The 16771-nt window shown below is 44.7% G+C and overlaps 1 protein-coding gene and 1 long non-coding RNA gene across 2 annotated transcripts in view; both read left to right on the top strand.

The window, feature by feature from the left end:
• Positions 1–13503, top strand: part of LOC114363157 (methyltransferase-like protein 9) — a 54117-nt gene extending 40614 nt beyond the window's left edge. Inside the window, exons 3-5 of the mRNA XM_028318799.1 lie at positions 11225–11440; positions 11866–12041; positions 13205–13503. Of these exons, the coding sequence (XP_028174600.1) occupies positions 11225–11440; positions 11866–12041; positions 13205–13425 (613 nt within the window). The 3' untranslated portion in view covers positions 13426–13503. The remainder of the gene's footprint in view (positions 1–11224; positions 11441–11865; positions 12042–13204) is intronic.
• Positions 13504–14943: 1440 nt separating this feature from the next.
• LOC114363158 (uncharacterized) lies at positions 14944–16132 on the top strand. Its single transcript, XR_003656753.1, has 2 exons — positions 14944–15069; positions 15122–16132. It is a non-coding gene; the product is annotated as an uncharacterized LOC114363158 (long non-coding RNA).
• The last annotated feature ends 639 nt before the right edge of the window (positions 16133–16771 follow it).

The following is a 16771-nucleotide window of genomic DNA, read 5'->3' as shown; positions in this document are numbered from 1 at the left end:
GTTTTCCATTAAATACTTTTATAATAATTACGAATGTTGCATGTTTCATTGTAAACTATAGTAGGTTGATTAATTGCTGCAAAATTACATTACCATTGTTTTGAAGATGATGAGAAAAGGTTGAAGTTATAACTTCACCATAATACCAAGGCTACAGGGGGGAGTCGGGGATACACATAAGCTGACGTGATGTTATATTTATACCTCCTCACTTTGTCCTCATTTACCCACCTCTAATATCCATATATCACACACACTGATGTGCGCCGATCGTATTCAATCATCGTCCGGCCTACATACAGGGGCGCAAACAATGCCTCCACCCTCATCTGTCATGGCGCTTCCGTCGCACGACCTCCTTGTTTAATTGACCTCCGACTCCTCTCGCGCTCATACATCTACCTACACTAACCATAACAACAAACCCATAAGATGTGTCGCAGATTGATCAGATTGAGAGGCATAGTGTAAGAGGAAAATATTACGTCATTTTTCTGGGAAAACACCAACGAATCGAAATATTAAGTTCACAATTAATTTCTGAAGCTGAAAGCCTCACGAGATCCCCTGCGCGACCGCCTTTGTATTATATTAGATCCCTCTGTCACTATTCTCTTTGAACACGTTACAATTTAATTGACCTCACCCCTCTGATGCTTCAAGGGTTTTGCTATTCGCTTTATGACATTTCCTTTCTTCACATGCGTAAGGTACACTTTGACGGCGTATTTTTAAACTTCTTATTTCAATTATCGACGACAATTTTTTATTCTCCTCGTCACCAAAATGAGTGCGAAGGGAACCTTTGAAGATACCTTTATCAAAATATTAATCACACTTTGTAAAAGCTCGTCCGAAAACAAATTTGTTATACAGCACACGCAAATTATGATTAAATTAATTTGAATTTTAATGGCTTTCTGTAACATGGTCGCCTCTCGAATAAATTTCAGTTATGGCGAGATCGCTAGGGTCGCCTCCTGGGCCGCGTAATGTTACAGAGTATGAGGCATATGTAGTTACACATTAGGTAACGCGCCCGTACGTAATGTGACGACGCCACACCGCTTACATAACAAACACAAAAGGCTGACACTTACACACAAATGAACAAACGTAGTTTTCACTAGGGCTGCTACAGATAATGCCCCGGAAAAGTTTCACATGTTTCACTCTGGAATACATTTTTCTTTGCAATCTTTGGGGAATATGGGAACAAGGAAATGTAGTATGGAAATATAACAACTACAAAAAATGAGGAAGATTAGTGATTTGCAAGATAAAAACTTAGATATCGAGCTTTTTTTCTAATGCTTATGATCTTTCTCCTGGTGATTATTGAGAGCTTTCTCCTGAGCCTGGCAGATTTCTTCCGCCAAAGGCTCGACGCCAGCGGATGCAGCCACTTGATTAGTGTCAACCCTACCGCATACTCGTACATAGACAAAGCACACAGTCTCGTGAGGTCATCTCCCCTCATTAGGTGGTTAGTTTTCCGGGCGTGTCCGCAGACTCCGGAGCCGGGGGGTGTGAGGGGGCGAGGGAGGGGGGTGGCAGACGGGAACTTACTTAATTAATCCCCGCGCGGCCGCCATTGGCCGAGCGGACTTTAGGCGGGCGGCCATCTCATCGGCCGCGTTAATTGGGCGGGCGGCCGAGCTTGTGTTAATGAAACCTGCTCTCTTAGTGTGCACCGTATACGGGACGCACATGAACAACACACGTAGGTGGGCGATACCTACCCGGGATAATGAAACCGGATCCCCTAAGTATGTACGCGGCATATTATGACCGAAGATATAATAAGGGTAGGTGGAGGATAATATAAGGGGTGTTAGGGGATAGGAATTCTGCCAACGTGTTAATGAACTTTATATACCGACATAATGGTTTCCTGGTTCTATTAGTGAACGTTTTAAGTTACAGTGCTAAAAAGGTATGGTTAGTCAAATGTTCTGTTCATCAAGAGCTAGTCATCGTCTAACGGTAAACAAAAATGATAAGATCGAGTTATCATTTACCATCATATAATTTATAACTCTAAAGAAATCAAAGCACATTGCCATTAATTGTATGCAATATCTAACAATAACAGTCCTCAGGACTCTAGCATTAATCAGAAGACGGGTTCTTACATTACTTATCAATTTTATACTTTCACAACCTCATTCTGTATAAGTTAGTAATCATTCGATTCGTAAAATTATCAAACGATTCACTTGATAAGCGCCCTGAGGCGTCGCTTCAATCGAAGGAAATTACGGTATCAGCGTTTGCTTTTAAAGGGGAAAATGAAAAAATATATCAAACCCCGTAGAGCGTTAATAAATATTGTAGTAGGGATGGAGTTGGCTCGAAACTAATATTGCTCTCGTCGCGTCAAGTGAACGTATAAAGCTCAGATTTAGCGTGAGCCGAGGGCTGAGCAGGCGCGAAACGCCCAGGTAAAGTACCTACTTACACCTCGATATACGAGGAAACGTAAATTATAATATTGTGTGTGTCGGCGCTAACCCTCTCCGCGCTGCGGGCGCGGGCGTGTGTGCGCGCCCACTGAAAGAAAAGCAATTTCCTCGAGCGGCGGGCGGGGGTTGAGGTCTCGCGCGAATATAATTTTGTTCATTTTTTCATTCGGGCGAGTTAATTCGGCTTCGCGGCGGAGTCGGCTATTGATTAGGGCGCGTCTTACGTTTTAATTTGTTTGCGCGCGCAGCTGCGATGCACCCGCCGAGATGAGCCACCCCGCCCGCGTCCTAATGAAGCCTCCGCTAACTACGCGCTAGTGTAATCACGGTCCTTTTCACAATCACGCTCTGACGTCAAATGTTTATTCTGCCCTGATGAGCGCCGCTCGCCCGCCGTTTGCGAACCCACGATCCACTTCTCTTGAATCTTCATCCACACCGTAATTATATTTAAGGTAGTAAACATCGTTACAAGTTTTTATAAAAGTTTTTTTAGTAATTAAAGATAATAATGTAAATATAAATCAAAAAGGCTTTAAAACATCATTTTAGTTATCCTATAAAGTATTCGTTAAGAACACTGCTGTCAAGACTTTGTGTTTCGTACAATCGGATAATTACACTTTTAGCTTTTCTACTTAATAATTTTCTGTGTTTAATGGCGTAATGTAAATGCAATTAAAGTGATAAGTCCACGATTCTAACTTATGATTCTTGGTTTCAAAAAACGAGATAATTGAAGTTTGAAACTCTTCTTGGAATTTAATTCGAATAAGTAATGAGGTTTCTCACTTTTTATTCTTATTAGGTAAATTTTCCATTCTACGGTTGATTTACTGTTGTGTGAGTTAGTGTATAGTCTATAGATTTTGTTAATTAAAAAGGCAATGTAATATGTAATGGCTCAGCGTTAATACAACGCTACATAAAAAGCAAATCCAAGAGATAGCCTCTAATTACAGATCTAGAAAAGATAGGAAGACTGGAAAATGGATACCAATTTCCTCCGTGAAATCCCGTATCTGCGGCGAGATTTCAGAGCGGGAACGTAATTAACGTTGCATCGTCCGAGCGAGGGTGCACGCCATTGGTCATCTCCCTCCCCCTCCCTCACCCCTGCCCGCCGCCCCCCTGAAACAACGCCGCCTGCATGTGACACATTAGTAAATGAGACGACATTCGTTACGGGAACGCGGCCAGCGCCAGTTTCCTCACTGAATGCTTGTATTTTGAAATTGGTAAACAAACGGTCTACCTGGTGGTAAATTTTCTACAGTCGTACAACCATTAGGCTGTAGAAAATCAGAAAAAAGTAACACACAGCCTTTCTTTAGGCTACATTCATTCCATTCCGGACTTGTAGCACTGAATTCTAATTTTCATTCTCCTCAAATATTAAGGAAAACAGCTTGAGGAAAACATCTCTATAAAAACGTCTTTACTCGTAGATAGTGTGTAAAATGTAGGAGGTCGTCGACTTCAATGACGTAAAAAATATTCGGCAAAAATTATGACAAGTACGTAGCGACGAAAAAAGTAGCGTGATTAGTTAAAAACTCGTATAATTTGACCTACAAAAGCAAGTGAGAACTGAAAGATAAGCGCTTAGAAATTAGAAATGTTGGAAGAAGGAAACGTGACTGATACAATATTTTATTGCTGGACATTGAAGGAAAATAAAAAGCAAAGAAATGTATTTGTTTCCATGCTCTTATTACACGTATGTTTTCAAACCGCGTCACTTGATTAACTAATATTTTATTCAAGCAGACAGTATTCTTTGAGCTTTGTAATATTACAAAATGCCAATGAAATTATATTTGGCAGAATTTATTTCCGTGTTGTTGTTTACGTCCGTGTTTCAGTTTCGTTTGTAAACTTCAGAAGGAAATTTTAATATTATTGCAACTCAACTGCGTATAAATGCCACTAATGGCTTTCGAATAAGTATCATTGTATTATAATGCGTCGTTCGCTTACCTAGTCTATGGAAACCACTCATGGTCGATGTCCACTTACAAGCATTTCACTTGCACGCATGACCAGCTTAATCGCTACTACATATCCGCTGTGCTGTGACAGTAAATTTCTCTCATACATAATAATATGTACAAATGAAACAATCATTCTGTATTAAGAATAGGGCCAACTCATTTCATGAGTCAGATTAATTCAATTCTAAAGTCAAATCAGACGAATTCAAAGTCTGGCTTCTGACATGATTTAAAACCCTTATCGATCTGGAACAACCAGTTTCGATGATCAAAATATAATTTATCCGGAATAAAGATGAGTTTTGACTAACAATGAGTGCATCCCAATTCGAGTGGCCGATCAGTCGAAGGCGAAGAGCTGGCTCAATAAATCGAGACGCCGCCGCCTCCGCTCGGCCATTAAGGCTCTCGATAGTGGATACTCTTCAGTGCTCACTTTGTTTTATTACTTTCATTTTATTGTTTTAATTTGTGTGCGGGTGCGCTATTTGCGTGCGCGCAGTTTGTCGCGCGCCCCGCCCACCGCGCGCCGGCCAATGGCGCGCGCGCCGCTAACGAGCCGCGTGCGCCCGCGCCGAGCGGCGCTGCCTAGGGCTGCTTCGGTGGCTGGACTTCACAAGCTTTCAGTCTGCAACTGGTAAAATGTTTCTAAACGCCTTAATTAGTTCAAAATTAAAAAGCATTCCATTATTATCAGCTGCCAATTGTAACCATTTATTATTTTGTACCTTCATTGTTTACATTATCGAACTGAACTGAATTTTTGGAAGGCTCTATTAGTTATTGTGTAAGCTTCGTTAGTTTTGTGATACTTATAATAACAGTAACAAGTCGTATTGAGCTTTTCGCCAGTGATAGTTACTGAAAGGTAGCCCTAGAGTGCGACGCGACGCGATTACGCGTCACGCGGTGCGGACGCGACGCCGCGTGGTGCGCGCACGCATCTCGCGCGACAATGCGCATTGTTTCAGCGGTTATTTTGTTTTAGCGACGTCCGCCGCACCGGCCGCGGCCGCAGCCCGCACCGCGCCTCCCACCGAGCGATAATTTCAATGTCGCGCGTATATTGTGATATTGACTGAGATTCCACTCGGGGCGAGTTTTATCGTCAGAGGCGCGTTTCGTCAGAGCTACTCAATAAGCAATAAACCATTCGTCTCGGAGAAGTTATTTTAAACTCTGACTGGGACTCGAATTGAGCCCACGCCTTTACACCTTTTAAAGGTTATTGTGTTCTCGAAACGCTAAGCATATAACCGTCAGCGACTTCGCAAATATTATTACTTACTAACACAATGTAAGGCCACGCGAGTTATTAATAGTTCACTGGGTTACATTATCGACGCTAAGCAAAGGACACAATGATAAAAATACATTAAAACCTTTTTAAGTATGCTTGTCGTAAATCGTAAAAGACAGAAAGCCACGAAATTCAATTCAAATTTATTCCAAAAAGATTAGCCGATATAAAGAACTGACTGAAAGTTCCAACGACGACCCTGCTGCCAAAAAGTAAACTCATTCCTTTGCCATAGATGTGAAATTCTTTTTTATTCATTGTCTTTTTATAATTGTTCCTTTTTTTAAATACCTAGTTGAGCTATGAGATCTCTATAAATAAAGCGACCTCTTAACAATAACACGTTTCTCTACAAAAAATATTTCGTAACTTTTTTATTTCTCTCGTAAATTGTTTGTGAGTTCACAAAACATTTGATAACCATTATCGAACTGTTCGAAAACATTATCGACGAAAAGAGAGGAACGTAGAAAACGCTGACACACCTAATTGATCTGCCCCCGTTATTGTTTATTTGAATCTTTTCCTTTAGCATCACGGCGGAACGGGCGAGTCGCCGCACGAATAATATTAAAGGGGAAACTAAGCAATTGATAGTAAAAATGGGCGGTGAAATAGAAAAATATCGTCGGACGCATTCGTGGCCTGGTAAAATATTCAATCGGGGCAATTCGGGTCCGCGTATAAATTCTGCCCCGCCATTATTTGTAGCGCGTCCTCGCGACCGAAAATCGGTACCTACATTGATAGTCGTCATTTTTCTTGTAGGTATCGTTAATATTTTACGGGTGCGTGTCAACGGTTTATGGGGCCACTCTTAACACTAAAACGTTTTAGGCGAACTCTCATTGTTTATACATTTTACTATCCACTTTTTTATAGTTTATTGCCACTCGAGGCTGCCCGGGTTGCTGTTGTGTGACGTTCGATTATGCGCTATCGAACTTGATTTTTATTACGCCCTAATACACTCTGAAACTTTTCCGAATCGTCTTTTATGGGTTCGGCTAACTTATTCGGCATATGTGTGTATATGTGTAGGCAGGCAATAAGCTTTGCTTAGTTTTTCGTATTGGAATCCTATTAATATGATACCGATATAGAGTCGCTCTACATTTTTGGTAATTCGGTGCTTAGGTACTTCATAAATCGTTTTTGGTAGAGTTCCCATGTCGATTGATAAATAATTTCCTCCGAGTAAGTATACGATGGTTTAAATTTTTGTCACTAGCTTTGCCCTTAGTTCTGCTCGTGTAGAGTTTCGTTTGTCACTAAAAGACTATATCTATACCCCAGTTTTCCCAGAATAGAATTCAGGCTTGTGTTCTATTCTAGATTACCGTACGTTATTCTATTTTGGAAATTGTTTGGTGCTTTATTGATTAACTTCAAATTCTATTCATGAAAGGCATGAAGGGAGGTAACTTAAACGGTTTTGTTTTATTATAACTGAACGACACAATTAAATGAACACAAGAGTGGTTTTCCCAAAAACAAAACAAATAAGAACATAAATCTAAACCAATCTAAAACACAAAGCCTTCGTCGGTTACTATCTAAGTGTAATTATCCAGCCGAGTTTGCGAGCTCAGAGAAAGAATTGCCGCCGCCCGAGTGGGGGAGGGTGGGGGTAGGCTCACATGGGACGCCTCTAATGAGGTGCCTGAAAGCGACAATGTCTGAGCAAAGCAAATGTGTAGCTATCTACATACGGGGAGGGGCGCTTCCTGCGGCCCGGCGCAGCCGCCTTATTTATGTACACAAATAACGCTAAGAATGTTTTGATTCTACCTATTATCATATTTTACGCCCAAGTGCCCATAAAGGTACAGTACTCGTACAATACTACTTTATGCATGTCTTAGGAAATTACGCCTCTCATTATTACACCCGATTATTACCATATTACACCCGATCCGACGCTGAAATGCAACAAACGTTCAATATTCGCTAAAAGTACAGCCGTATACAAAATAACGTGAAGTATAAGCAGGACTGTTATAGGATAAGTTTATTGCAACATAAGTATAGCTTGATTGGCTAGAGGCCAACTCTACTATAATAACTACGCTCTCCGACTACAACTCGTTAAAGCCAATTTTGAATAAATGTAAGTGCATAGATTGTTTTCAATTGTCGTAAGTTTGCGTAGAGTGAAATGGTATAAATATTTTATCAAGTTTTCAGTGATATCAAATAACACAACTCTAATTGCCATTTAAAGCCAAACTAAAGTGGTCATTCCGGTGTGAGAAGCAGACATTTAGCGGGGATACGGTACGGCGAGATAATCGTATGTATATGGCTGGGAGGTAGCGCTGGCGAGGCAGCGTCGTGCGAAAAGCGAGGGTCGATTGCGCCTTCCGGTCCGGAGCCGGTTTTAATTTCCCGCGCGAGGCGGCGGCGGCGGCGCGTTAAGTTTAAACGCCCGGAGATGAGCGCACACGTACTAATATCATGCACGGCCCGGGCCGTCGCCATAGCGACGCACACTCAAATGACGTGTGTGGCGCGAGGCGGGTGTGAGGCCGGGGGTAATATGATTTGAGCGCCCCCGGCCACCGCGACACCCCGCCCGCTTGTTTGCTCTCCGATGCAATCGCGATACGAGCCCCCCGACCCCCGGCCCTGTCCGGCGACACATCTCTCACCTCCGTCGTCGATAACCGCATCGGATTCCTTGTTGCAAGCCACCGCATTCTATTGAAATAGATACTCGGCGCCCGCCTATCCACCTACTGCTCTACTCGATTTACACATCACCCCTTGCCGCACAATTTTCAACTTCGCTATATCGTGTCCTTCCGCGAGGGACTTCGTTTCGTTTTGTACATATGCGTCTTTGTGCACCCGAGACGTTGACGCTGCGAGACGAGGAATACGTAAAAAAGCAACTGCATTACCGATGCGAAAGTTTTATCACCTTCTCCTGCAGCTCGCCATTAATATTCCATTCGAAAACGTTTTCAACGGCCTAATGCAGCACACATTTCGTTTAAACTACCGAGAACTCCTCAACTGATACAGGTTTGACGCTTTTAAGTGCGGTTTAAAGAAGCAACCCCGACAACAATGCTCATTCTGGTTATGGTACTAATAAATCAATCATGTAGCGCGGCCGGCAACAGTGTAACGAACGTCATATTCGGCCGGTTTTTGCGGGTGAGTCAATCGCGTGTCAGCGGCGGAATCCCACGAGTTTCCCGCGGCCGGTGACAATTACGCGGTGCGGAGCTCATTAGCTGCGGGCGAGCGGCGCTTCATGTATCATGTATAGCGTGTGCGGACGGGACAATAAAGCAATCACGCGGCGCCGGCGACGCGGCCGCGACGCGCTGCGAGCTGCGGCGACTCCGGCGCGATATCCGCTGCGCCGAGACAGCTCGTTACACCCCGAGAGCGTCATTAGAGTATCGAATGTCGATTTATTACATAACTGATGGATTCATCTGAATATGCCTTGATTGTGACAATACTGACAACACAGACTTCAATATTAAAAAAATACGGTCAAGTTCAAGTCGAGACCGGAGCAATGTAGAGTCCTCAATCAGTTCCCCTTCCAATATCTTAGGAGGGAACTTTTTGCAAGCTTTTTGTTATTAAGGGTACTCGTAATAGTGTAAAATTCTCATTTCACTTGAATAAACATAACCCCCTTCTGGCGCAGGGCGCGCTATAAAGGGCATAAGTCTCCACGTGACTCTACAAAAATGACCAGTTACTGTTACGTAAGAAAATCCTCAAAATCCTACATACACCTAATATCTTAGAAAGACTGAGAAAGAGAAAGAAAACATCAACGCATTATGTCTCTATCCATAGTTGTTTAAGGAGACCATGCTTTAAGACCTGTCGAAATAAAGAAGGTCTTTATCTAAAGACTAATCATAATATCCGGTTTCTTTAGAGTATTTTACGAGTTGTGCCCGATTTTAAATTGTATGAAGAATCGGCCAAATCGAATCGACGTAGTGTGCGCACTCCCATACATGCCCATAATGATCAACTGCCCGACTAAACTATCGGCCGACGAAAAATCAACGGTGTTCGCCTACTCTTAATAAAATTGCAGATGACAGAAGAAAAGAAGACTCGTCTGTCAGAAAATGTTGTTATTCACTTCTGGCAATGGAGAGTTATAGCGCGCAATCTGTCTATCAATAATGATCGATACTCGCGTTATTATTAGTTCCGCTTTGTGGAAGATGAGACTACGAGAAATTCTGAGAACCCGCACCTGAAAGCACGAACTCCTTTGACAAGGTTCAATGCTTTGTATCTTCTACAATTAAGTGCTTTACATTGCATGAAGTCTTTTTTAACTGTCTATATCGCCTCACAATCAAATAAAAAGTATAGGTACTCGCTGTTTAAATTCTAAGCTTTCAATCAAAAGTGTTGGATGAACTTTAGAATTTATCTTGACAGCGTGCAGGAATTCCGATATTTAATGTCAAAATGCCAATATAAAATTATGCATACCGCTTATAATAATAATGTGAATACCTTTGAAAGACTGGGTTGTTTCTTTAAGTCGAGCAATACCCCTTTAAAATTACCTCCAAAATTCCGTTTCTGCTGAGAAATCGTCGTTACGCCTATAAGGTTATCCTAATAGGGTATTGTGACCGTACGAGTGCGCTGTTTGCGGTGCGGTAATTGCGGCGCGGACGCCGGGGGCCGGGAAATGCGCCGCGTGATATATGGTACTACGGCTAATAACAGAGCTCGGGCCTCGCCGCGATTATCCCTTTACCCGGCGAAGACGAATTCGTATCGATCGGCGCGACGCTCGCTCTCGGCTAATGAGAGCGGGATTTACTACTCATTATCCACTTTCGCCGCTGCCCGGGGCGCGATGAAGACGTCGGCGGAGCGGGCGCCGCGGGCGCACAATTTGCCGCGCCGGCCGCCAGCCCGGCCCGGCGCGGCCCCGGGCCCAGCTCGCTTTGTGTTTAATCCCGGGTAATTGCGCCCCGACGCGGTACACCTCCGACCACACGACCAACGGTAGTGGATAATTGCGCTATTGTTGCCCAGCTCCGCCGCGACTGCCTTACAAATAGCTTTCAAAGAAGTTACCCCCCTCAAATTAGAAGGTTCAAACATCGAGTCGACTTTGTTGTTTCGACAATTAAGTTAGATAAGAAAATTAATAGTTGTACTAGCAGCACTCATCGTATGTGAGCTACGGCCGCGATCGCTGCGGTATTGCTAGCTCTGCACTTTACAAAGTTGTTTTTCTTTGGAGAAAGACTTTATAATGACTTGAGTAATATCGTTTTAGATACCGCATCTTCCTGGTGGATCAGGGTTAACACAAATAGCCCTGAAACAGTTTGATTATAAATGTTGCGATCTCTCGTAATATGGGACTGGCTATACTATACCTACCCAAGAAATCGGTCAATTGTATTCCAATAAAAATGTCCTACATTACTTATTAGATTGTAATATTCCAGCTGGTTAGGCCGCGGCTCCATGTTCGTGCTATCCGAGGCGCAGGCTCGCTCGATGCTCCGCGCGGCGCGGCGCGGCGCCGACGGCTCCGGCTCGCTGGTGGACGTCGGCGCCGGCGACGGAGAGGTCAGTCGCCGCTTCGCGCACCTCTACGGGGAGAAGTACGCGACGGAAATCTCGGCCAGCATGCGAAAGACGCTCTTGAGTAAAGGATACACGTGAGTTATTTACTATTAACATATTAGAAAATAAAAATAAAAATAAAATAAAATAAAATTAGCATGTGTCTACAGCTTCGCTCGATATTATTTCGGTTTGTTATTTGTGGCATTCTATAGAAAAGCACCGGAGGAAGAGATTAGGATAAGTGGACCCTTTGAAGCCGGAGAGGCTCGCTCAAGAGAAAGTCATAGCTTGAGATGCAGCTGCAGACGAAAGTCCAAGTAAGGACAATAACTCGCGAATCCCAATGAGCTGGTGGACACCGTCGGGTTTTAGTGGCTTCGCTTTTCTGACGGGGAAAGTCGTAATGGGCAAAGCATTTCTGGCTGTATTTGAGGCGTGTGTAAGTAGTGGAAGTGCTCTGAAAAGGGCCTGCTATCTAACAAAAAATGTGTATTCCACCCTTCGCTCGTGATTGCAGGCTCCTGGACGTGGACGACTGGTGGCGCACGAAGCAGTTCGACTGCGTGTGCATGCTGAACCTGCTGGACCGCTGCAGCCGGCCGCGCTCCATGCTGCGGGACGCGCGCGCCGCGCTCGCGCCCGGCGGGCTGCTGCTGCTGGCGCTCGTGCTGCCCTACAAGCCCTACGTCGAAGGTGAGCGACACTCAGCGCTGCGACCTGCTGCGCACAGCGGCCGCGCTCCATGCTGCGGGACGCGCGGCCTGCTGCTGGCGCTCGTGCTGCCCTACAAGCCCTACGTCGAAGGTGAGCGACACTCAGCGCTGCGACCTGCTGCGCACAGCGGCCGCGCTCCATGCTGCGGGACGCGCGCGCCGCGCTCGCGCCCGGCGGGCTGCTGCTGCTGGCGCTCGTGCTGCCCTACAAGCCCTACGTCGAAGGTGAGCGACACTCAGCGCTGCGACCTGCTGCGCACAGCGGCCGCGCTCCATGCTGCGGGACGCGCGCGCCGCGCTCGCGCCCGGCGGGCTGCTGCTGCTGGCGCTCGTGCTGCCCTACAAGCCCTACGTCGAAGGTGAGCGACACTCAGCGCTGCGACCTGCTGCGCACAGCGGCCGCGCTCCATGCTGCGGGACGCGCGCGCCGCGCTCGCGCCCGGCGGGCTGCTGCTGCTGGCGCTCGTGCTGCCCTACAAGCCCTACGTCGAAGGTGAGCGACACTCAGCGCTGCGACCTGCTGCGCACAGCGGCCGCGCTCCATGCTGCGGGACGCGCGCGCCGCGCTCGCGCCCGGCGGGCTGCTGCTGCTGGCGCTCGTGCTGCCCTACAAGCCCTACGTCGAAGGTGAGCGACACTCAGCGCTGTGACCTGCTGCGCACAGCGGCCGCGCTCCATGCTGCGGGACGCGCCTGCTGCTGCTGGCGCTCGTGCTGCCCTACAAGCCCTACGTCGAAGGTAAAAACTCGAACTCGAAGCAGCTCCAATGGGATTTTAAGCAGAACCTGTTGGATGTTGCAGTTTTCTATTCTAGAAGTACAGGATCTTCGTGGATCGTCGTGCTGCTCTGCTACCATGTACCTACTCTCGTTAATTGATGTCACAAACATTACACATGGAAACAAAGCATGCCCAATCCTGGGTGATTATGGTGCGGGATTTACATCGATAACTAAAGACAATTATCACTTCTTCATACAAACTGTAACACCTGGTAGTTGAATCTTTATTTTGTATATTTTTTTAGATCCCAATCCTATACAAAAAGTGGCTGTATTTGACCACTAGATTCACCTGTTTGGATGAAAAAAAATTAAAATTGATTTGGATAGTAACTAACCACAATTCGATATGTGCTTACAGTGACAGCAGACCACAAGCCCGAAGAGCGACTGGGCGTAACTGGAGCCGGCTTCGAGGAGCAGGCGACGGCTTTAGTCGAACAAATGCGAAGCGCAGGCTGGGCGCTGCGGGCGTGGGCACGCGCGCCCTACCTGTGCGAGGGAGACTTCGCCCAGGCCTACTACTGGCTCGACGACTCCGTCTACGTGTTCCAACCGGCACCCATCGAGCCTGGCAACTGATCCGGCCGCAGGACTAGCAACGAATTCGTAAGAAGAAGAAGAAGTAAGCCCGCTGTTACACCCGTGAAGACACATCTGCCGCCAAATACATTAGAATATTTTGGCGAATTTGCTCGCGCGGCAAACTCAACATTATCTGCTCTTGAGTGAGCAGGATGACCAGCGTGCCGCGCGAGCTAATTCGCCCAGTCTGGACGCACCATGAGATACTCAGAAGTAAGCCCATTTAGACCGTGGCTGTTCGCTCGACTGATAACACCACCGATGAACTCCTCAGAAGTAAGATTCACTATCCCGTGGCTACTGCCTTGATGACACACGTCTACGAACAAGCCGGTACACTCCGCAAAAGTCAGAAGTAAGCCCGCTGTTACACCCGTGAAGACACCCACGCCATCTAACAGGGTGTCATTCTCCTCAGAAAAAAGCCCGTTCTTACTGACGAAATAACTGATGAAATAGGACATCTAGCTCGCGGCTATGTTCCTAATGAATGGCACACTGCCCCTTACTAAGCGTCAAGCTCCTCAGAGATAGGCCATTTAGACCGCGCCTAAACTCATTGATTCAAATCGCCTGACACTAATCATTGAATACTTCAACGAACAAGCTGTAGAACTTCTCAAAAATAGCCCGCTGTTACACCCGTGAAGACACATTCGCCGCCAAATACTCTGAACTTCGTGGCTCCATTTAGACCGTGGCTGCTCGCTCGCCTGATGACACCCATCACCGAAGAACTCCTCAGAAGTAAGACTCACTATCCCGTGGCTACTACCTTGATGACTCACACGTCTACGAACAAGCAGTTACACTCCGCAAAAGTCAGAAGTAAGCCCGCTGTTACACCCGTGAAGACACATCTGCCGCCAAATATTCTGAGATACTCAGAAGTAAGCCCATTTAGACCGTGGCTGCTCGCTCGACTGATGACACCCACCACCGATGAAATCCTCAGAAGTAAGACTCACTATCCTGTGGCTACTACCTTGATGACTCACACGTCGACGAACAAGCCGTTACACTCCGCAAAAGTCAGAAGCCCGCTGTAACTCCCCTTATGACACCCACGCCACCGAACAGGGTGTCAAGCTCCTCAGAAAAAGCCCGTTGTTACTCCCTTGAAGACACGCCACCGAAAAAACTGTCGAAATAGGACATCTAGCTCGCGGCTATGTTCCTAATGAATGGCACACTGCCGCTTACTAAGCGTCAAGCTCCTCAGAGATAGGCCATTTAGACCGCGGCTAAACTCCTCATTGATTCACGTCGCCGGACACTAAGGCCCAGAACAGACGGGAAACGCAACTGAAACGAAACTGCAACTTTGTGATGATTCTGATGAATGAAACTGAAACTGAAAGTTTCAAACTGGTCGCGTCATGTGTGGTCTCTCAACGGACGCTATGGCAGAAACTTAGATGCAACTCAAAAGTAACTAGCAGTTGCAGTTTCGTTGCAGTTGCGTTTCACCGTCTGTCCTGGGCCTAATCGTTGAATTACTGAGAAGTGAGACTTACTATCCCGCGGCTACTATCTTAATAACTCACACTTCAACGAACAAGCTGTAGAACTCCTCAAACATAGCCCGCTGTTACACCCGTGAAGACACATCTGCCGCCAAATACTGTGGGCTCCTCAGAAGTAAGCCAATTTCGACTGATGACACACCCACCACCGATAAACTCTTCAGAAGTAAGACTCACTATCCTGCGGCTACTGCCTTGATGAATCACACGTCGACGAACAAGCCGTTGAGCTCCATAGAAGTAAGCCCGATGCTACTCCCCTAATGACACCCACGCTATTGAACAGGATGTCAAGCTCCTCAGAAGTAACCCTATGTAGCCTATGGCTGCTCGACTCATTACGCACGTCACCAAACGAGCCCAGAAGTAAGTACGGCTAATCGCCTAACGACTTACACCGAAGAAACTGATGTTCTCCTCAGAAGTAAGCCCACCTGGCCTGCGACTATTCCACTGATGATACACGCATCACTATACAAGCCATTGAACTCTTCAGAAGTAAGCCTGCTACTACTCCCCTGATGACACAAACGCTACGAAACGAGCTGTCGAACTCCTGAGAAGTAAACCTATCTATCCCACGGCTACTCCTACTCATACCGATTTAGAGATGGTCAGTCGCATGCCTGAATTATCAGGGTAAATAAGTACTTAATACTCATACGCTATTAACGAAATATTATCATCTCCCGTGAACCAACCGTAAGTTATAGGAAAATTAGTGACTAAACCTACCAGGCTATACAATACAAATATTACATTATTTTAAAACAGACTGCTATTGTATAATTAGGGATGTGTTTACAGAGCGTTGGTAAAGAACGAACATATTATGTATTACATTGATTGTTATCGGAACCAATTAATTCTTTTGGTGTTTTAAAAAAACTAAGTTATTTATCGTTATGTTTTTCATCCACAAAAACAATACTACTGACTACCTCGTGAATTTTGTACTCATCGAGATAACTTGTGATGGAAATATGATAATGCAAAATCGATACAAATAAGACTCATTGAATATGATGACGGTAAGCGCACACGTACTGACATCGAATTCGTATTTTAATAACGATTTATCGCATTGTTGTGTCGCACTGTAAATAGCACCACTGAATTATTGTTCAACGTTTACTAGTGTTTGCTACGAATTTACTATTATATTTCATATAAGACAAAATGTTACAAGGAAAATAAGTTAACTCCAGTTTTTCTGGTACCAATCTCATATTATACAGTAAATAAATAATTACTCAACCTTTTCTTATTAGAACAAAATAGTAAAGAGTTTGCATGTTAAATTAGTATGTTATGAACTGAGTTTGCAGTTTTTGTGCATAAATGTATTAAGGGATTTCATGGACTGGATTTATCTCCGATTTATCATTCCAATTATTTTGAATGTGATTCAATAAATCTTAAGTAATCTTAGCTACGTGTTGTGTGTTAGTCATTTATATGAGATCTTACATTTTAAATATTGAAATTTAGATAAAGGTGCTTTTCGTTAATATATTTCATATTTTAAGCATATAAAATGTCATTTAATGTAAATTTTCATATTATTTATATGTAAAATGAAATAAAGATTTTAAAAATGCCTTTTGTAGCAATTTTATTTCTCACCTAATCATGGGACACTAGATAAGTTTTATTACTTTGATATGGTTTCAAGAAAAGACATATTTTTAATCATATCATTTATTTCTAAGCACTTCGATCACTAAAACTCCACTTTTATATGATAAAGATAATAAAATATTATAAGTCGGCAAATAAATTACATGGCAAGGCCAAACATCATTCCATAACTTAAC

This window comes from Ostrinia furnacalis, unplaced genomic scaffold (genome assembly GCF_004193835.3).
Source record: "Ostrinia furnacalis isolate ACB-3 unplaced genomic scaffold, ASM419383v2 OfSCF7013, whole genome shotgun sequence".
In the NCBI taxonomy this organism is placed as follows: Eukaryota; Metazoa; Arthropoda; class Insecta; order Lepidoptera; family Crambidae; genus Ostrinia; species Ostrinia furnacalis.
This window is presented reverse-complemented; position numbering and strand designations above follow the sequence as displayed.